This window comes from Hypomesus transpacificus, chromosome 17 (assembly GCF_021917145.1).
Source record: "Hypomesus transpacificus isolate Combined female chromosome 17, fHypTra1, whole genome shotgun sequence".
In the NCBI taxonomy this organism is placed as follows: domain Eukaryota; kingdom Metazoa; phylum Chordata; class Actinopteri; order Osmeriformes; family Osmeridae; genus Hypomesus; species Hypomesus transpacificus.
Genome location: NC_061076.1, coordinates 12,194,231 through 12,217,550, shown reverse-complemented (window position 1 = coordinate 12,217,550; position 23,320 = coordinate 12,194,231). Strand labels below are relative to the sequence as shown.

General features: G+C 41.5%; 1 protein-coding gene across 2 annotated transcripts in view; it reads right to left on the bottom strand.

The window, feature by feature from the left end:
* The window catches only part of si:ch211-11k18.4, an 82,695-nt gene that overhangs the window by 17,765 nt on the left and 41,610 nt on the right, over positions 1-23,320 (bottom strand). For both annotated transcript variants that reach the window (XM_047037625.1, XM_047037626.1), the window contains exons 3-7: positions 2,727-2,820; positions 2,582-2,636; positions 2,270-2,410; positions 1,565-1,725; positions 1,305-1,403 (exon numbers count right to left, since the gene is read on the bottom strand). In XM_047037625.1, the coding sequence (XP_046893581.1) occupies positions 1,305-1,403; positions 1,565-1,725; positions 2,270-2,410; positions 2,582-2,636; positions 2,727-2,820 (550 nt within the window). The remainder of the gene's footprint in view (positions 1-1,304; positions 1,404-1,564; positions 1,726-2,269; positions 2,411-2,581; positions 2,637-2,726; positions 2,821-23,320) is intronic.

The window sequence follows — 23,320 nt, the reverse complement described above, 5'->3', positions numbered from 1 at the left end:
CATGGCCATCTAAATGAGCTTGGCAGCATCCGGAGTAGCGATGTGTCGAGGAAGCAGGACATTTATGACAGCGTCGCAGAAATCCTCAACACAGTTGAAAACTGTGCTTATACCAACACCTAAAAGGCGGCTGATGGACCTATATTCGCTGCCGGTGGCCAGCTTCCAGAGAGCAATTGCTAGACGTTTTCTCAGAGGAGCAGCGAGACAGTAATTTGTATTCACTCTGCCCATGAGACGCCTGACCTGATCACAAATGTATTCAAAAGACTCCCGGGACACTCGAAAGTTTTGAACAAATTGTGCAGGGGTGAAATCCGGCACAACTGTGTCCCACCAATAGCGTGATCGGGGGTATGTCCACTCAACATGTGACCTCCGCCTTGCCCTCAGCCATAATACGATCAGCAAAGGTAAAATCATGCATGTTTTGGTTTGTTTACAGGTATAGTCCATATGAGCTGCTACGTTTAGCTATAATACTAACAGCCAAAACGTTCAAGATAATTAGCCCACCGTCATTCTTGAACGTAACCTCTCTTCATAGCGACCACGAATAGCTGTAAATGCTGTCTACGAAGTGCAGTATACGTTTGGATAGCCACTATTAAAATTACTGGTAGGTATTCCTCCATTGTTGTTACAATGACTTCAATGTTTTATGACTTGTTATGTGTGACAATGTTGTAATGACTTGTTACAATAATTTAATGCTGCGTTGCTAGGACAAAGGAGGCGTATGACGTAGTAGCCCTACTCTGGCTCTCAGTCGGTGGAAAATCGATCTGGTTCTTAGATTAGAACCAGCACCGAACCGCATAAGCACCGGCCCGGCTTTGGTAGAAAAGGGGTATTACAGATGTACTGACAGGCACAATAAAAAAATATCCAGAATACACAAAGAATCAAATCATAAACATGTGCAGTACTTAGAAAACACATAGGTAAGGAATAAAAATGACGGAAGTATTAGCTTGTTTCAGATAATATCCACTATTTGTACATTAGTTTGGATAAAAGCATACAAATTATTCCAAATGTTAGCGGGAACAAAAACCTTCTCCATCACTGAAACAGAGAACACATTCATCGGTGAATGAATGGACACCATAAGTCCAGTCTATAGCTGTAAACACCAAAATCCTGTAGATGTAACAGTGTTTAATTGGAGTGCTGTTTCGCAAGTTTCTGTGGGTGTATTTTTGTCACTGTCACGTACACACACAGCAGTTTTACATACTCATTCAATCACACAAATATACACGTTAACTTTATTTTAGACAAGAAACCTTGTGAATCTTTACCTTGCTGGAGTTGGGGATGTAGATGGTGGGCATGTCGAAGCCACACTTGTTTAGTCCAGGTCGCTTACAGAGTTCCTGGACAATCTGCATCATCACTCTCTGGTGGTTGAATAACAAAACATCATGGAGAGACTGGCCACAATTTGCTCTTGAAAAACATCCATCTATATTGAAGGGACTCAAGCAGTGTATACATAATCTTTTGTCACAATTGCAAAGGTTTCACCTTTGAGCGTGCTTGTGTATGTGTGCATGCATACCTGTCTGTCTGACTCTCCCCCGGCCTCATCCGCCTTGCTGAGGTAGAAACGCAGACGGTCCCCGTGGATTTCATTGAGCTTCTCCACAATGTTAAGTGTGCGCTTACACAATGCCTGGCCCATAGGGTCAAAGAACACCAGGATAAGGTCACACAGCTCACCTACAAGGATGAAGACATGATTATAGAGGCATGCTGTTGACAGTGAAGATGATTTGCATAGAGACCAACTTCCAGATTCCAATTTAAAAGCAGCCCTTGTGGAGTTTAGTATTTGTCTTTCCTCTGAATGCATTTACAGTTGGGTGACATTAAGCATTATCTGAATGGTATACTATACTATACTATATGTTTTATCATTGGTACCATTTTGTGTGAAGGATGTTTGGCACAACAATTTATGGCGGCGTCTAGACCCATACAAAGTTCTGGAGGGACAATACATGTGTGATGCACTCCAGTTCAACATGTTAATAGATGGAAATTCTGCCATAGATGGGACTCCTCAATTTCCAATCGTACTGACAAAATGCAAACATAGTAAGTAATTCCACAAGTAGCACTGCATTTCCCTGGTCAAATACCCAAAGTCAATTCCCTAAAACAACTTAGCTTAACACACATCAAAACAAACAATTGTGGATAGAACCAGTGGATCATGAGAGACAGTCCAGTAGGCGGCAGGGTGGAGGCAGGGAGGACCCACCCAGCCACATGATGGCCTTGTCCACGTCAAAGGGATACTTCATGTCTCCATCCACCAGACCCGGTGAGTCCACAAACGTCACCAGGCTAAAACGCTTCTGCCGTGACGTGCACACCTCCGTGCTCAAGTACTCTGACACGCCTAAGATAGAGAGGTGGGTAAAATAAAAATGGAAGTTAATATGTAATTAATAAGCAATGCAGACACACTATAGACATGTAAGCCAGACTGCTTGTTATAGGGTACATTTATTATTCTTGATTCCTGTCAGATCAGACTAAATAGAGAAATAGTCTGCGTTCGCACACTTACCCTTAAACTCTTGCAGCGGTTTAAAGTGGGGATAGAGATGGAGGGTGGCATTTCCCTAAAAAAAATTGAAAATGTTACAAATACAGATAAAGTGCTTCTTGCATGTGGAGTTACAATTGTATTGCAGCATTAGTCGAAGACTTACTGTGAGGGACTCTCTTTTGCGCCCGCTAGTGACAAAACTGAAGCCTTGTGTCTCAATGGCCACTCCTGTGCGCTGGATATGCTCTTCCACATACCTTAAACAGTGTCAATCAATCAATTGTATTTATTTATGTAACATATTTCAAAACAAGTATTGACAAAAACCAATCACATGGCAGAAACTGCAGAGACTTAATAGGCGACCGCCTCTGTCAAATGTTGTGCCGCCTTCAGCTTTCGACAAAACTCTGACAGGTGTCTTCATTTAAAACATATGACCACAGTGTACCCATCTTCAGATGGCTACTTCCAGCAGGATAATGCATCGTCACAAAGCTCAAATAATCTAAAAACTGGCAATGTGTTCCCTATACTCAAATGGCATCCAGTCACCGGATCTCAATCCAATAGAGCACCTTTTGGATGTGGTGGAATGGGAGATTTGCATCATGGATGTGCAGCCTACAAATCTGCAGCAACTGCGTGATGCTATCATGTCAATATGGACCCACATCTGAGGATTGTTTCTGGTACCTAGTTGAATCTATGCCAGAAATAATTAAGGCAGTTCTAAAGGCAAAAGTGGGTATTTACAGTATATACACACACACACGTAAATACCCTTACATACTGTACTTACATACACACGTATGTGTATACACACACGTGCATATCCATTATTCAGGGCTCTAGAGTGCGACCAACATTTGTACTGGTGCAACAAAAAATGTTCCTAGGTCACACCGGTGCACCTAACCTCCGCTACCTCTCCTGGAACGAGCATTTCTTTCTTCTTTGACGGAACTGACACTCATGGTTTGATCATATCACGGTCTAAACTAATCAGAGACAGAGATGGGGCGGGTCTTTGCCTCTGATTGGCTGTGGTCCAGATATTCCTGTGGGCTTACACTGCTCCGTGCTGCGTGATTGAAATTACGACCTGAGCACCAGAGAATCAGTTATGGCAGACTTGGGCATTGTACGGCCCGCGGGCCACAACCGGCCCACAGGCTGTCCCAATCCGGCCCGCGTGAGGTAAATAAAAAATAAATAAATGTGTTGAGCTGTAGTAATTTTTTTATTTAATTTATTTAATGTTTATTTCAGACGCAATGGCCCATACACGAATACATTACACACAAGAGACATGAATCTCCTTATCAAAAAAATGCTTATTTAAAAACAAGACATGGCCCATGTACAGTGTATCAGTAGTTCCTCCAAAACTGGCTCCTGGAAAAAGCGTCTGAGGATAACAGGAGCCTAACTATGTCATTCCCAGACGCCAGGAACACGCAGCTGCGCAAAGAGCCAGCTGTTGCTACTAGACCTTGGTCGCGACATGATAATCTTAAAAGCGTTGTGATAGGCAACTCTAAGTCTCTTCAGCGCACCAGCGCTATGGTTGCACCATAGCTGGGCGCAATACAAGGGAGAGCAGTGTGCCATGAACAGGATTCGCTCCGCCTCAGTAGAGCATTTGCCAAATGTTCGGGTTACAGTGTTAGCTTTTGTATACAACTGGCGAGTTTGCGCGCGAATAGGGCTATCGTCAGAGAGATCTGGTGTGATTTGAAAACCGAGATAGGTCACAGAAAGAACATAGGGCAAAGGCGTGCCGTAAAGCTTCACTGAGGGTGGCTTTCCGGGAAAGCGACATAGGTGACAGGGAAAATACATGCAGTTTGTCTTTTTATCACAAAAAGTCATGTCGTTTTCAGCACCAAAGGCCTCGCAAATATGAATCAGTTTCTGCAGAGCCTTTACTGATGGACATATCAGGCAAATATCATCAGCATACAATAAATGATTAACAGGGACATTCCCAATAAAGCAGCCAGAATTGGCGGTGTTTGGCTTCCCAGTAAGGGCATGTTTATGGAAGGCATTTCCACTGTGCAAGCTAACACGCAGATACGTTTTTATACCAATGGCTAACTGTTTATTTGTGTTAGCAGGCTAGCATTAGCTAGACAGGCATGACGTTAGCTAGCATAGCTTGATGTTAGCTAGCATAGCATTAGCTAGATATATAGTTTAATTGTTTGACCATAATCTGTGACCATTGTTCAAATCTTAAAAGGAGCATGGAGCAGTACCACGACAGGAAAGGAGAGGTCCAAGAACAAACAGCTTATTCCACAAGAATCCTGTCAAATTCACCTAAAACAACTAAACAAGGCATACCCAAAGTAAATTGAAAGCTGTTCTTGAACAATCTGGGGCCTCATGTATAAACGTTTTCACACACACTTTTTGATGTATAAAGATTTACTTGACGTGAGAATGTGCGGGCCATCACGGAAACTTTTGAGCAGACGTGAGAATGTGCGGACAGTCCGTAAAGTCTTGTTTGGCTCTGTAACGTGGCAAATTCGAACTGAAAAGTGCCAAAACTCACCAAATATTACAGAATAAAGTTTCCACTACTACATTTATGACGTTCACTATTCAAAAAACATAAAAATTCAAGTTTGATAATTAATGTGGATGATCAAATCAAAATGCCAAAACCCAAAACGGGAAATGCTAAATAGCCTTCTGTTTAATCCGCCACCACTTAATAAATTCTGTTAAACTTGAGGGTGTCAAAAAAACGACAAAATCACTCAGGAAATTCATGTCACGCTAACCCTATAGCTGCCATGCTGTTACGATGCGCCACCACTCGTTTCTTCATTTAAAGTTTTACATCGGACCATTTCTTCTTAATTTCTGCCATGGTCAGGTTCACTGAACCCACAGCATTTATGGCCCTATAATAATAATAATAATAATTTTATTTGTAATGCACTTTACAGTTAGCTAAATCTCAAAGTGATACAAGTTCATATCTATCATAGCATAGAAACAAGATAGGGCGCAAATAGTGACAGTTTTCCACTCCGCCGACTTTCTTTTGTCGCTAATCCCTGATGACAGGCCGCCAAACAGGGGTCAGTGGCTCGTTCAAGTGCGGTCAATCTCACGTTGATAGTGATTTATAAAGGAAAGGTGCGCAGGACCTGGCGTACGACCGGTTTTATACATGTGAATATCCCTGTAAGTCCTACTGATTCTGAGTAATAGAAGCTTGAACACAATGCATTTGAAAGTTCATGTTTCCGCCGAGATTTTGTTTTGCAAACAGATGCCTGAAGAGGCCTATAGATGGGAAGTATTAGCTGGAAGACAAAATGGGACCATACCATGAAGCTTTACATAATCCAAGTCAAAAGTCTAATATAATTCCACATTATATTCATATTTGACACGTTTTTCTAAGAGTACATTCTTCTAAAACGTTTTCTAAAAGGACCCTGTGGAGACTCCAAAAGGATCCTTGGTAACCAAGGTCAATACTTAGGATAAAACATTTTTACTTTTCATAATTGTTGTCTCTAATGAAAGGTGGTACTTCATATCTTATAGCTAAATCCCCCATGAGTATTGCTGAAACACAGCAACTGAAGCATAAACACATTAGAGTGCTTTATCTGATTCATGGTATTTACGCAGAAAAAGCCTTGCTTCTGTGAGCCATTTTTGCGACTTTTACTTTGAAGGTTCCAAAGTTACCCTTATTGGTGTCTGCAGAATATCAATGGTAATGCGATTAAAAAGTTTGTTTGTGAACCAGCTGAAGCCAATTTCTAATTCGTACCAAAGAAAGAGGTGGTGGCGGGGGGCAGGATGCATAGATTTTGGGAGCCACCTGGTTGGCTTTAGAAGGCCAACCAGGCAGGAGGGCATAGAAGCTCCAATGGCACATTGTGACACCAAGATATCGTAAATATTCTTTAGTATAACAAAGTTATGACCATTTGTATGTGTGTGACTGGTCTCTGCCCTGCTTCAGGACAAGCTCTCCCAGCTGAACGTGCCCGATTCCACCTGCAGGTGGATCACAGACTTTCTGTCTGACAGGAAGCAGTGCGTTAAGCTGGGAACACTAGTCTCTGACTCCCGGTCCATCAGCACCGGATCACTTAATCTTCCTTCACCATGTTTATGCCAACACTTCCAAGAAAGGGCTTAAAATAGCTCATGTAAACATCTGTAGCTTAAGAAATAAAGTTCAGGATATAGATAACCTGTTAACGACTGACAAAATTCATATCCTAGCCATCTCTGAAACTCATCTAGATTTGATAATGCTATAGTGGAGATACAAGGATACAGCATTTATGCGATGAAAATAGAGAAATCTATGTCCTGGGAGACCTGAACATAAATTTTCTTGCATCAAGCTGTCCTCTGAAAAAGAAAATTCTTAGTATGACCAGTGCCTGCAATCTGGTTCAGGTTATTAACCAACCAACCAGGGTGTTCCCTAACAAGACAGGAACTGTATCATCTACATGCATTGATCACATTTACACCAATGCTGCTGAACTCTGCTCAAAAGCCATATCTGTCACCATTGGTTTCAGTGATCATAATTTAGTGGGCATATCTAGGAAGGCTAAAGTTCCAAAGGCTGGGCCAAAAATTTTACATAAAACATCGTACAGGGGTTTCTGTCGTGACTTATATGTGAATGATGTTAGAAAGATTTGTTGGTCTGATGTCAGTAAAGAGAGACCCAGATACTGCGCTTAGTGTTTTCACTAAACTGTTGGTTCCAGTTATGGATAAACACGCACCTGTCAGAAGGCTAACTGTTAGAGCTGTTAGGGCTCCCTGGGTCGATGATAAATTAAAAGAATGCATGGCTCAGAGAGGTGATGCAAAAGGAGTGGCAAAAAGGTCAGGCTGCACATCTGATTGGCAAGTATATTGTAAACTTAGGAACTATGTCACTAAATTGAACAACAAGAAGAAGAAATTATTTTACGAATCCAGGACTAATGACATAAAACATGATGGAAAGAAACTCTGGAGCACCCTAAATGACATCATGGGCAGAAAGAGTAACCCGACTCCATCTTTCATTGAGGTGGAAGGGACTTTTTAAACTAAACCTGTGGATATTGCCAATTATTTTAACGATTATTTTACTAACAAAGTTTGTAAACTCAGGCAGGAAATGCCAACACCACACTATGAGCCATTGTATTCATGTATACAAGACAAAATAATGAATGACAAGAAGTGCTCTTTCGAATTTTGTAAAGTGACTATAGAAGAGGTGGAAAAACTGCTATTGTCTATCAATAATGAGAAACCACCTGGTATTGATAACCTGGATGGGAAGCTACTGAGGATGGTAGCGGACCATATTGCCACTCCAATATACAACATCTTTAATCTGAGTCTTGACAGTAATATGTGCCCTCAAATCTGGAAAGAGGCTAAGGTAATCCCTATACCAAAAAACACTTGTGTGGCCTTTACTGGCTCAAACAGTCGATCAATCAGCTTATTACCTGTTATGAGCAAACTGTTGGAAAAAATGGTATTTGATCAGATACAATGCTACTTCTCAATGAACAACAAGCATTTACCAGCATGCTTACAGGGAGGGACACTCAACCTCCACAGCGCTCACGCAAATGACAGATGATTGGTTAAAAGATATTGATCAAAAAAATATTGTAGGAGCAGTGCTATTGGATTTTAGTGCCGCCTTTGATGTAATTGTCATAACTTGCTACTGAAAAAACTCAAATGCTATGGCTTTACACCATCTGCCGTAGCATGGATCGAAAGTTACCTAACCAATAGGAAACAAAACGTTTTCTTTAATGGGAGCCTCTCAAACCCAAGACATTTACAATGTGGAATTCCTCAGGGATCCTCATTGGGACCATTGCTCTTCTCGATTTTTACAAATGATCTCCCACTTGTTTGTAAAAAAGCCTGTATGTCTATGTATGCAGATGATTCAATATTATATATGTCTGCACCGACAAAGTAAAATAAATCACCTCAGCCCTCAACAAAGAGTTGCAGATGGTATTCAAATGGGTATCTGATAAACTGGTCCTTAACAAACATTTCCAAGACTAAGAGCATTGTATTTGGGACAAAGCAATTATCAAGCTCTAAACCCCAGCTGAACCTGGTACTGAACAATGTTGCTGTTGAGCAAGTACAGGAAACAAAGCTTCTGGGTGTAACTTTAGACTGTAAACTATCATGGTCAAGACATATAGATCTACTGGTGCAAAAGATGGGTAGAAACATATCTGTGGTTAAAAGATGCTCTTCTTTTTTAACACATCATCTGACCAAACAGGTTCTGCAGACCCTGGTACTGTCGCAACTAGATTATTGCTCGGTAGTCTGGTCAGGTACCACAAAAATGTACCTCGGGAAGCTTCAATGGGTACAAAACAGAGCAGCTAGAATTGCCCTTAAGTGCACACCAAGAGCAAATGTAAATAACATGCATGACCGACTCTCCTGGCTGAAAGTTGATGAGAGGCTAAAAGCATCACTTCTGTCTTTCATTCAAAAAATTAACACATAAAAAATCCCAGACTGTTTGTTTAGGCAGCTCACACTCAGCTGTAATGTACACACATATCCCACCAGACATGCAACCAGGGGTAACTACACAATTCCAAAAATTAAAACTAACTCAAAACAACGTACAGTACTATGCAGGGCAATGGTTGAACGGAACTCCCTTCCAGATCACATCTCAAAAACCCAAAACAAAGCTAGATTCAAAAAACAAGTGAAACAACACCTCATGGCTGTTCGCACTGGATACTAGCATGTATTACTAATTTGTATTTATCTACTCATTTATCCTTTTTCCTATTTGTCATCTGTTGTCTTTGTGTGTTGATGGTTAGGTTATTTAGTGTTTGTATGTTGATTTCTTCTTTGCTATATGTTTTTTTCCCTTTCCTTTATCTGTTGTTTGTATGTTGATTTCTTCTTTGTTATATGCTTTTCTTTTTTTATCTGTTGTTTGGTACGTTGTTTTCTTGTGTGGACCCCAGGAAGAGTAGCTGGTGTCTTTTGCATCAGCTAATGGGGATCCGAATAAAATCAAATCAAACCTCAGGGCTGCGTCCTTTCCCCTCTGCTCTTCTCACTGTACACCAACAGCTGCACCTCCAGTCCTCCGTCCGTCAAACTCCTGAAGTTTGCGGACGACACCACCCTTATTGGGCTCAAGTTTGAGACAAGTGATTGAGACAAGTCTGATTATAGGTGGGAAGCGGCCAACCTGGTAACCTGGTGCAGCCAGAACAACCTAGAGCTCAATGCTCTTAAGACAGTGGAGATGGTTGTGGACTTCAGGAAGAACTCAGCCCCACTCACCCCCATCACCCTGATACCCCCTTTCCACCAAAATGAACCGGGAGCTAGTTCGGAGCTGGTGCTAGAGCCAGTTCGGAGCTGGTTCAAGAACGGAGCTTACTAAGAACCAGTTTGCTTTTCCACGGGCAAGAGCCACCACAGAGCCACATCATTACGTCACTGTATACGTCTCATATTTCCCAGCAACGCTAGCGCGGTAGCGCCAAACACAAACACAACATCAACGTTTCGTTGCTGCTCATGGTTTTGCGAACCTACATCGGCATCCAAACACGGCGCATCCGACGTGTTTGTTCAACTTGCCATTTGTATAGAAAGAGAGTACAATCGAGTTAGCAGTTTCATCAATAAAATAAGCACATTTTCAGCAACTACACCCCCACTTCGATACATTTTCATTCAGATTCAGATTTACAAGTACCGTTTAGCTGAAATATGAATTGTAAAAACTTAAGAGCAATGGCGGCCAAAGCGTTTTGTTGGTCACCGTAACCCTGCCCCAAGCGGTTCTTTATTGGTTCGTAAACTAGACCAGCTCCGAAGTGGTGCTCGTTGCGAACCACGTACAAACCACTTTTCCAGTTCCCAGTCTGTCGAAAGAGAAATAACTGGTTCGCGATTAGGCACCGGCTCCGAACCGGCACCCAAAATGCCTTGGTGGAAAAGGGGTATGAGTGACTCCCCAGTAAACACTGTGGAGTCCTTCCGCTTCCTGGGCACTATCCTCTCCCAGGACCTCAAGTGGGAACTGAACATCAGCTCCCTCATCAAGAAAGCACAACAGAGGATGTACTTCCTTCGGCAGCTGAAGAAATTCAACCTGCCAAAGACAATGATGGTGCACTTCTACTCAGCCATCATTGAGTCCATCCTCACCTCCTCCATCACCGTCTGGTACGCTGCTGCCACTGCCAAGGAAAAGAGCAGGCTGCAGCGTATCATCCACACTGCTGAGAAGGTGATTAGCTGCAATCTGCCTTCCCTTAAGGACCAGCACACCTCGAGGACCCTGAGGCGAGCGAGGACGATTGTGGCCGTCTCCTCCCACCCTGGACACTCCTTGTTTCAGTCACTCCCCTCCGGCAGAAGGCTGCGGTCCATCAGGACTAATACTTCACGCCACAAAAACAGTTTTTTCCCTTCCACTGTTGGCCTCTTCAACAAGGCCAAGGGTCCACACTGACTTTAAATGACTTCCTGCTAAAAACACATCTACACAATTCTACCTTGTACATTTGTATCTTTTATAATATTTGTATTTTTTGTATTTTCATATTGTAATTTGGCTAATTATATTTTATATTTTATGGCAACTTATATTAAATTTTATTGTACATTTTATTTAATTTAATTCCACTCAGTCCAGCTAGTTTATGTACCCTTAGTATAGATAGTCATATTTTAATTTTAGGTTCCTATATGTTTATTGTATGCACCTTCCTGCCAAAGTGAATTCCTTGTCTGTGCAAACTTTCATGGCAAATAAATCCCTTTCTGATGCTGATTCTTTAGTTGGCAAAGTCAGAATGATGCAACAAGAGTTTATTGCTATTTATGGATGTAATACATGGCTTTCGATGAAATACTTTACTTGGTTATATAGTGGATACTGGACAACTCTGAGCCTTGTTAGTGTCGTGGGAGATTAATTATGGGACAGCTAGGACAACCAAGGGAGGGTTACACATAGGGGTCAGATTCTGGGGCCTAAGATGGAGGACTTGGGGCCTACGCACTTAGAGCCTACAAAGTTAACAAATGCACTCTAAGAACTGGTTTTGACCAGAACAGTAGAAAGTAATTGGTTGGGCCAACCTTGTCATAAGAAAGGAATGTGGATCCTGGTAAAAACATCCAGGCTGTTGTCGTCCAAACAGTGATATGTATACTCAATCATTGGATAGGCCCTGTTGGGAAAGAGGGGGTCTGAGTGGTTGCAGCTGGTATGGTGAAATAATAAGTAACAGGTTTTGCCAGAACCAGGGAAGATGGAGGAGAGGTTAGTTCTGGTTGAGATGGGGCTGTTGAATGTTAAGGACATGAGTCCGGATGTAGGAACGGGTTAAGCAGGTTGTGGATGGAGACTGAGAGTTGGGGTGAACTGGAGTTGAGATGAACTGAGGACATCTTTGGTGGGGTTTTCCAGAGAGAAAACCTAATCAACACTTTAAGAGCTAGGGGTGGCCAACCAGTCAGACACTAAGAGCCATTTTTTTGTACCTTGTTACTGCAAAGAGCCACATCCTACACACGGGCACACGTGAACATTGCCCCATCTCTTTCTCACTCTCTCTCTCACACACATACCACACACAGAGACAGACGGACAAAGAGACACAGACCTCTGCTCAGACAGATTTACTGTACATGTCACCAGGGCCGGAGTGGGGCCACTTTTCAGCCCAGGCGATTCAGGCCAAAGACCGGCCCACTTTTTTTGTATACCAAACAGAGCCGGATGCAGTATGCTTTGACTGGGGGTGCAGTGAACTTTTCTGGGGGGTATCATGATTACAGAAAGGGATCGTATAATGTTTATATTGATACCATTTTTTAGACTGCTTAACGATCACTGTTAATCAGGCGGGTTTGATGTGATGCAAGATAGGGACTTCCACACTTCGTGCGAGCGTGCACAGCTCGCGAGCGAACATTTTTGGCCATTATTTGAGCGCAAAATAGGTTTTTGAGCTAAATGTAAAATAAACAGACATTTTTCAATTGGTAAAACCTTGTCTAGTGATGCCATCACTCCGGCCCTGCTCCCATCCATCCTCGCTGACGCGTATAGTTTCGGTAGGGGCCCCCCGGCCCCGCTATCGGTAGCCTATCTGAGAAAACATTTTGGAAAAGACGGGCTATGAACCCAACCAACTCTATTTGGGAAGGGGGGAACTCCCACACATGGTACAACCCATGCAGAGGCTGAGGTGTCAGAATGTGGAAAGTGTGTAGCCTACTTTGAGAGAAGATAAGACTAAAGGTGCCAGTATGGTACTCAGACTCCGTTACGGATGGGCGGGCCGCCGGATAGGACGGATTAATTAGCATTTCTGTTGCCTTTATGGTTCTTCGAAGGCTGGGGGTGCTGAAAACAATTCACCGCCAGAACAGTAGGTGGAGAAGCGTTTTTTTGTCGAAAACACGTTGCTTTGTTGCGTCTTTGTAAGTTAGAAATCATCGTTGTTTATCTCCCACCTCTCATCACACGTGTGACCCTCCTACCAGCTGTCACTAGTCAGACGATGAGTGCAGCAGGTGCAATCACATTAGGGGTGTCACAATACCAAAAATTCAGTAGTCGGTGCCAATACCAGTAAAATAACACGATTCTCGATGCCAATTTCGATACCATGGTAAAAAAAAAGAGGATTGTCCAAGATTCCATGTAGGCTACTTGAACCATGAACTTCTTTAAAATATTTGAAAAATAGCAAAATGTAACCTAAACTATGTACATAAGCCATTGTAACACACGTGCCCACCATCTCAAACATCATGTAACGTGTATTTTAGTATGACAGATTAAACAAACAGAAAAAGAGCATTCTTTGGATGTATTCAGAATTTCGCCGCGACTTCAACGAACATTGATTTATTTTGTATGATGCCAGATGTTAGCATCGGTGCTGCGCCTCTTCTGGAACTGAATCAGAACTTGCCTTGAATTCTTTAAACAAATCCAGATGACGATCTTTCAGGTGCTTAGCTAAATTGGAAGTATTCCCCCTTGGTCTGAAGACTGCGGTAGCATTTTTTGCATAATGGCTTCTGCGGATTAATTATAACGCCACGGTCATCTGCCTCAAACGCAAACTACTTTTTTTGCCTTTCTTGTCAACAAGTCAAAGCGGGGCCATCGCTAAAGCAGCAGTTGTTATCTTGTTTTTCTTAATGTAAACGTCGACTGGAACACTCCTGAAGGCGCAGCACCGATGCTAACATCTGGCATCGGCGCTCACGGTACTTACGGTGCTTCAAAAAAATGGGCATCGTCGGTGTTTTGTTATTTTAGCATCGGAAGGTACCGTAAGTATCGGTTCTCGTGACATCCCTAAATCACATAATATTATATTAAAGACTGCGTCTTATGCTATATAACCACTTGAAAGAGCAAACTTATCTCTATCATGGTAGGCATTATTTGTGGGGAAAATAGTAGCACTCTATAACAAAATGATATGCTTATCTTATATACACTATAGAAACTATTAAAAAACGATTCCATGAAGTGAATACGTTCTTATTTTCTTTGGTATTTTTGTGATTAGCAATGATGATTGCTGGGTAATATGTATGTTGTTGTGCAATGGCAAGTCTATATTTGATCATGTGACGAGATGATACGATATAGACAAGGCTCTGGTTTTGTGAATTCATTTCTCCACCACCAAGTGGATAGTCCAATGTGAAAAATGATAAACAAAAAGACTGATATAATTGGAAACAAAAAGATCCATACAAACTGTATGTACAGTCAAAACTACAATGTACTACTCTAGGTCACTAAACTGTGGCAGTAAGTGCACAGACAACAAACTCACGTTACTGAATTCGCTAGAGTAGGGCATAAACTAGCTCACAATAAACTTTCTCTCCAAGAAGTTCTCATCACAGACGTCTTTCAAGAAGACGACCTTAGAGAAAACGACTTTGTCGAAGTCGTCAGTGTCGTTGTTGAGTGTTTATGTACCTCCTCCCGGCTTTCCTCTCCGCTTTTCCTTTCCGTTTGAATGAGCTGTAGTCTTTCAGTGTTTTTTGGGGGAAGACCAGCGAAAAGTGTGTTACAGTAGTCCAGCCGGCTGGATATAAAATCATGAATTAATTTATCTGCATCATTTTAGTTTATGAATGGTTGTACCTTCCAGTGTTTCCCACACATAGACTAATTTGTGGCGGTGCGCCACAGAATCAACACCGGCCGCCACACATTGCGTTTCGTAAAAAAATTTTTTTATCGCTATTTAGGTAAAAACACGCAGCGTATTCGTTCAGCTGTATTTCCTTTCCCTGCTCTCCCTCCGTCTCTTTCACGCACGCGTCTTTCTCACATACACATACAGTCACTACGTCAGCACACGTTAGCAACAATGCATACGCCGTTCTAGTGAGACCGACAGCTACATCAGCGAGCCTTCAGCATTAGTGCCGTAGCTAAAGGTCTAGGAAAGTTGAGGCTACTTTTCGCTAGGTACCGACGGACATGTCTTAATCGAAGGTTCCCCTTCGTTCTTTTGGTGAGAAGTTTCAAGAGCTAGCTACTTACCCGGCGTCATGGAGCCGACCAGTTACATAGTTATTTAGCACCCTGTATGCAGCGTCGCTACCTGCATATGCAGAAATTATTTGTTTGTTGTTGTTGATTTTGTGAATTATTTCGAACCCCCCCCCCCCCCCCCCCCCCCTCTGTGGGAAACACTGCCTTCGCTATATTCACGAGGTGAAAGAAAGCAGTTTTGGTCACTTCATTAATGTGAAAGTTGTCTGAGTCCAGGATTACACCTCTGGTTTAAGCCAGGGGGTTAAACCTCCTAGATTCTTAGTTTGCATATCTCTTTTGGATTTGGGGCCACATAGTAGGACTTCAGCTTTGTCTTCATTTAATTTAAGAAAGTTATCATTCATGCATTTGTTTATTGCCGACAAGCATTTGGTAATGGAATTCATGGTTGTTGCATCGTTGGGTTCAGCGGATATATACAGTTGTGTGTCATCCGCATAGCTATGGAAATCTATATTATGTTCTCTGATTATATGTTACTCTGCGACATAGAGAAAAAAGTAATGGACCTATGCAGCTTCCTTGAGCAACCCCATAGCAGTTCTCATGTTTCTTAGACATATGGTCTCTTAAACTAACGTAAAACTTCCTTCCTCTGATATGATTTCATCCAGTTTAATACACCATCCGTAAACCCAATAAGCTTTTCCATTCTATTTATTAGGATGACGTAATCAATGGTCTCAAATGCTGCACTGAGATCTAACAGGATACAGATAGAGACTTTATTTGCATCAGAATGTAGTCTGAGGTCGCTAATTATTTGGTGAGAGCAGTTTCAATACGATATTTTCTGGAACCTGACAGATTTCCAAGATGTTATTTTCTTCAAGAAAGGGAATTTAATTGGACTAATACAATCTCTTCCAATACTTTACTAATAAATGGAAGTTTTGATTTGGTCTGTAATTTGCAAGTATACTGTAAACCAATTTAGGGTTCCTTAATAGGGGCTTTACAACAGATGTTTTGAAGGCTATAGGAAAACGCCAGTTCTAAGGGATGTTTATAATCTCTAGCACCAGACCTGAGACACCATCAAACACTGTGGGTTTAGGATCAATATCTGAGGTTGTGGAGTTACATTCTCTGACGATTTTGGAAATTTCACTTAGTGTGATACATGTAAATGTATTGCGGACGATGCACAACCTTCACCTGAAGCTGACCCTCCACTTCCTGATAATAAGCCACACCAAGTTTCCCCCTGACTGGTGCTTTGGGCTGGTCAAGCAATGCTTCAGAAAGACAGCCTCCACTTCCTGATAATAAGCCACACCAAGTTTCCCCCTGACTGGTGCTTTGGGCTGGTCAAGCAAAGCTTCAGGAAGACCAGAATGGACACTGTCAGACATTGCCGGGGGTGTGAGGGACAGCTCTCCCGTGAAGCAAGTAAACGTCCCAAGGCTTGTTGGACTGAAGGACAGCACAGTGCTTGTTGGAAGCTATGACTGGCAACAGCATGTAAGGAGCTACTTATGAAGGCTCCCAAAGATTAATAGTTTCCAGCACTTCAGGTATTTATCTTTTTTTTGTATTATTATTCTATGAACATGGCGTGTTGGTATCAATGGGCAATATTTTTAATGTACTGTCTTGCTTCTATTCTATTACAGTTTTGATACCCGGAGACCTGAGGCCTGTTCCATAAAGGCTGCTCAAAAAAGCTGGACTTTCCCAAACCTGCATCCCAAACCTGACTTGAATTAACCTAACAAGTCAGTGTAGTAAAGAGGTTCCATAAAGGCCAATCCGACTAATTCAAGTCAGATTCGAGAACTCTAGATAATTGCGGGTGCATCATATTCTTAAGCAGCCCGAGAGGTACGACATGGATCACTTCGATCCACCGCGGCAAAATTTAATGTTCACAGCCATGTGACTTCTTCCCGATAGTACCCAGCTTAAAGCGAACGTTCTATGAAAGTTGCCTCGTCCACCACTTTATAAAAATAAAATGACACGCCATGATTGACATGAATGATAGGCTACGACGGCTTTTTTATAGACCTTTACTTCATTGATAAAAAAAAAAAAAAACATACACCCTTTAAATAAATAGCCTACTATTAACCAAAACATTATTAAGTAGCCTAACTTTTTAACATGGTTTTTGTGTCGGAAAAATGTAAGATGGATGTATGGATTTAGGTCAGTTTTGCAGTTGTAGGCTACTGTTAACTATTATGTAGCTATGATAATTAAACTGGGATAATTGGGTGTGCTCACGCCTTAGGCGAGCACAACCATTGTTCTGCCACATATACATCTTATTATTATTATTATTTTTGCCCCTCTAAGGATCCGTCAATATTTGGACTACAAGACGACTGTGTCAAAAGTTTAGTCTTGGTGGAGATTGAGTTGCTTGTATTTTTATTTATGTTCCGTTGCACGGTTTACGCCGAAATTAAGTTTTTGTGGCAAAAAGTGCCTTGTGTCAACAAAGGGAACTCAGTGCTAGCCTACGTCACAACGTCAGCACACGTTAGCAATGACGCATGGAAACAACGTGCATAGATGTGCTGTTGCACAGCGAGTATTGTATCATGCCGTGGTGTACTAGCAGCACATGTACATTTAAGCAAATCAAGACTTGCATGTACAGTACGTAATGTTACATTAAATAATGTATTTAAACTCAACCTTATTTGGTGCGTCGCCGTCTTCAATGCCATAGCCCAAACTTTATGTAAAAAGAAACACTCATTTCCGGCGCTTTAGCCATTTTCCCTTAAATAAATGTCAAGCTTATTTGTTTTTGGGGGCATATTTTCAGTTTGTAGATGGTACTGTTTGAATCGCGATTCCATCTGAAATACTGCCGGTGACAATGTTGTCCCCAGAAATTGTACCCTCCCTAGTTTAGATTGATATTTGTAGCATCAGCCTAAACATTTGATATCACAAACTACCATGTAGCCATAAGTCAGTCTGAAAATATTCATCATTGTTTAATAAATGTGACTTTTGAAGCGTATGGACGAATTTCAAAATTGAGAAATTGTTGGATTCCCTGGATCAAGACAAGTTCTATTTTGAGCGTTGACGTCTATGACGTCATACCCAGTTATATAGATGTTCTGCCATTTGGAAGTTTAAAGATGAATGTTTAAAGATTAAAATGTTTTTTTCGCTACTCCTAACTTTTTTGTCAAATCTTCTTCAAAATTGCCAGAGAAGATCTCCAGACTGAGCCTCACAAAAGTTTGCATATGGAATTTTGATTTTCTAAAGCATTTGTCTGGTATAGGATAAAGGCCTCGTCACACCATAACGTTCTGATCAACGTTCTATGACGTTAGAGGAAACGTTGATAATTGTCCATGGTCGCTAGTATAGCGCTGGTTTAGCACCAGAAAAGCGTTGTGTGGACGCTGGTGACGCTGGTAATAGATGCACAAGAGTTCTCATGGAGACCAGCGTTCTTCAACGTTTAATTTTAAACGCTGGATAACGCTGAAGAACGTTTGTGGAACATTTGACTAACGTTGCACGCATTTGGCTATCGTTAGTCAGTCGTTACCCTAGCGTTACTTGGTTGTTATTCATCGTTTGCGAAAGCAAACTTTGTTTTCATCGTTTGCTTTCATCACACGTCGTCGCGACCCAGTGACACGCCGTCACACGCTAATAGTTTTCAGGGGTGTCTTTCTTGGTCGCACTTACACGCTCCTCATGAGTCAGTCCCACGCTAGTCATGCGTCATAGTCACATATTAGTCACACGCCAGATGTGTCCACCTCGCCCTAGAACGCTCGAAATTGAATGATAAAAAATTTCAGAGAACGTTAACCAGAAAGTTATGGTGTAACGGAGCCTATATCAAATTTGACAACTAAGCCTCCCAAAAAAAAAAAGAGGTAATATGTCAGTAAATCTTTGCTGCATTGACACCAATGTTGGTATAGGGGATTTGGAACCGTGTTCTAAAGAGGTCAGGTCATTTAAACTCTAGGGGGCGCTACAATGAGCAAAAAAACGTTCCAGCCAATAACTGGTGATTTGTTTGCCTTAATTAAATAATCCTTTGTCTGTTGATATCTTGGGAGATCCCATGGGTGACACATGTTAATTTGCGATACCAGCCTAATTGATGCAGCCGCCATTTTTAATTCATTATATTTTTTTTTTGCCACACCTCCTACAAAGTTTGACTAATCTTCAATATATTTGGCACAGATTATCTTCAGAGCAAGCCTCACAAAAGTCATCACATGGTTTTTTGAGTTTCAAAACCGTTTGTACGGTAAAGCCAATCAAAGTAAGCAATGAAGCCTCAATGGCCAAAAAGGAAGCTAGGTCATTTCTCAGCAGATCTTTGCTGCATCGACACCATACTTGGTATATGGGCTTGTGACCCCGTTCTAAAGACGTCCAAAGAAGTTTGTGCAATTTGACCTCTAGGGGGTGCTGCAATAACCAAAGATTTGGCACAGTTTTAAGATTTTCTAAACCATTTGTCCCGTACAGCCAATCAAAATTGCCAGCAGTGCCACCAAACAGGAAGTTGGGCTGTATCTCAAATGGTTGATGGATTCACACCAAACTTGCTACGTGTACTCAACTCAGTCATTTTCTCTGAGTCCTTTTCGGTGAGTAGTTTGAGTTTAATTTCACGTTGTTGACAAGTTCATGGTCGGAGAAAGACAGTGTTTGTACCTGCTGTTGCGACTCGATCTTGAAATGGTTTACGTCAATTGAATCACAAGACTCGTAGCTTTCCAATGATGTATGGCATCTAAAAATTCAGTTCCTGGACCCAACCTCAGGCTTGGATCGCTTCAGACAAAACACTTTCTTCATCATCAGTACCAGACAAGTTACATCTGCTACACAATGCTGATGTCCATCCTCAGATCTATGCTCTTCCAATACAAGCCCCACCCAAACTGGACATGGCCAGGCAGGAATATCAGATCAGCGAATTCTGTTACGATGAAGCATAAAACGTCTCATGCCCTCGACCAAAGTCATCCGCACAGCGGATCCTGAGCCATCCCAGCCATGGACTTTTCAAGCCTTTCAATGGTGAAAACGTAAAAATGTTAAGAGCATCAGTAAAAAAAAAAAGATTTGCACCCACCAGGACAACATTTTTTTATGTTGTCGACTTATTTTGCACGCTAGTTAGCTCCTTGTCACGTGAGAACGGAGCGCAGTGGGAAGTGACTGACGGCCAATATTAACCAATCTAAAATCAGCATTAAAGTTTAAAACATAAAAGATTACGTTTAATTAGTTATGTAACATTGGATAGAATGGTGTAGAACATCAGTGTTTCCCATACATAGATTTATTTGTGGCGGCCCGTTTTTTTTTTTTTTTTTCTTACTGTTTAACATTTAAAAATAACATTTGTAGATTTGCGCACAGCGCATTGATTTGCTCAGCCTCTTCTTGCCTCACTCGCGTTCTCTCTCTCTTACTACAACGGACCCATCTGTGCAGTTAGGCCCAATCCCAATATCCACCCTCTCAGCCTCACGGACTTTGAGGCACGTTCTACCCAACGCCTTGAACACACTGGTGGTGAAGTTTCCCCCAAAGCGCCACTATTGGCTACGAGTGACGCAAGGCTGTTCACATAAGACGCGCATTTCTACAGACTTTAGCTAAGGGAATTGCCCACAATTCAGTGTTATGACATGAAACACAAAGGGGACCAGGGGAAGCCTGGAAGCGGGATAAAAATCTCTGCGAACCCGCCTCATAAGACAAGAAAGAAGAACGGTAAACAAACCAGTTTGCATGAAATGTTGCCTGACGTAAACAAAGTTGGAAATAAAAGCTAACATGCAAGATTAAAAACAAAGTTCACTGATGGTTAATATAGCCAGAACTGTGTGTATGTTGTCCTTCGATATTCGAAATTCCAAATATGCTTTCATCAGATTTGATCCAACAACATTACTATTTGGCCGATAATGCAGCAAAGTGCTGTCCTATTCCAATTGATAGCATTTTGAGCACTTGCATCTTCTTGCACCCAATCACTTACTAGGTGACGTAAAGTCAGTCTGTGAGGGTTCAGGGCTTAGGGTTTGGGAGGAACATTGAGTTTGGGCCTTAGTATCATAACTCTACACAAATCTTTCCAAAACTGATACATTCAAGTTAAATATAACAATATTCATAGTTAAATACATTCAGCAACTATAACAATATTAGGGATGCACGATACATCGGTGGCCATATTGGTATTGGCAATTATTTTTGTGTGTTATTGTTATCGGTCCAATAAGAGCATTTAGTCAATAAATTAAAGCCGATAAATTAAGGATTATTTCCATCCGTTGAACCACTTATTTTGGGGTAAAATGTAAGAAATATGATCATTTTGGTAAAAGAAAGATGTTTTATGCAGTTAAGGTTTTAATAAAAGCAGTTGTCCACCGTATTTGTTTTCCTTTTGTTTTTGCAATTAGACTCAGGTTTTGTATTTATTGGCATGTATTGGTTATCGGCTTCCAAATATAAAGAGTTATCAGAATCGCCCAAAATGTCCATATTGGTGCATCCCTAAACAATACGAGTCCAACGCAATGTTTATATTACATATAGCTCAAACTATTTTGCGCTTAAATTAATGCTAAAAACCAAACATCTGGCTCCGCCCCTGCCTACCACCACAAATGAAATCTAATTATATGGGAAATACTAAACATACCATGTAGTAGGCTATTTAGCAAGCGTTTTTTTAAATAAAACAGGTTGCACCATAACGGTTATTTGCACTTACATAAATGCTCTCAAATATATTTTGAGGTCACACAAACACAATTTTGGGAGCATATGTGTAGCCTAGTCCTAACCAGACTCTCGTACATTTCATTTGTACAAAGAGTCTGGCCCCGCTCCATTGACAAGCGTTGACTTCCTTGTAGGCGGGTACTCTGTTGAAGTTTAAAACTATTGGATCTGCCCAGAGCCACTCTGATCTGCCATAACCAATCGCTAGCGTTCGCCTCAGCCAATTCCTTCACCACTACTGTAACAGAGCTAGCTGCCGTAGCTGGAAAATCAAACTGTTCCCGAACTCCGTGGGGAGGAGGGCCACAACATCATGGCCACCAACAAAACCCGGCTTTAGTTTATAGATATTCGACAGTGTTGAATGGCTTCGCACGCTTCTTTCTCCGCCGCCATTACGGAACTACAACACAAACTAGCGCACAACATCAACGTCATCGTTCTCAGCCATTCCCTCTGTTCACTGATTGGCCGGTTAAAAAAAACTTGCAAAATCTGACTTGCGTACTGAATGGCCAGACCGAGTACAGAAGCAAAATCCAAATTGAGCGGAAGTACGTAGGAGGGCAGAGCCAGGCTAGCATATGTGACCAACATAGTCACAATTTCAAGCCCTCTTATGTGTACAATTTTACTTTGTATTTTCACTATTGTATTCCATTATTTGTTGTGCTAGTTGAGTTGTATCTTGGAACCAAGAATTTCCCTACTGTTGAACGCTGATGTTGTTTTCTCTTTGAAAAGCACTTCAAATGGTTTTTATAATTTTGATAAATGACAAAGAATTGATATGCTTTGTCTGTCATTAATCACATTACAATTATAGAGATTAGAACAGTATACACATTGTGTATTAAGTTTATTTTAATGTGCATTTAGCATTCACATGTCAGTTTATGACAGACGACAGCCCTACAGATACAGATAGGTCCATAAATATGGGACACTGACAAGTTTTGGTATTTTGACTGTTTAGCTAAACATTCAAGTTACAAGTTAAAGAGCCGTCTCTGCACTTCAATTGATGGGTATCACATTCAAATTGGAGGGAGGGTTTAGGAATTACAGCTCTATAATATGTAGCCACCTTTTTTCTTCAAGGGACCAAAAGTCATTGGACAACTGACTCAAAAGATGTTTCATGGACAGGTGGGATATTCTTTGTAATGTCTTCATCAATTAAGCGGGTAAAGGGTCCGGAGTTGATTCCAAGTGTGGTAAAGTTGCATTTGGAAGCGGTTGCTGTGAACCCACAACATGTGGTCGAAGGAACTCTCAATGCAATGGAAACAGGCCATCATTAGGCTGCAAAAGTAGAGAGAGCTAGCAGGAACTTTAGGAGTGGCCAAATCAACAAT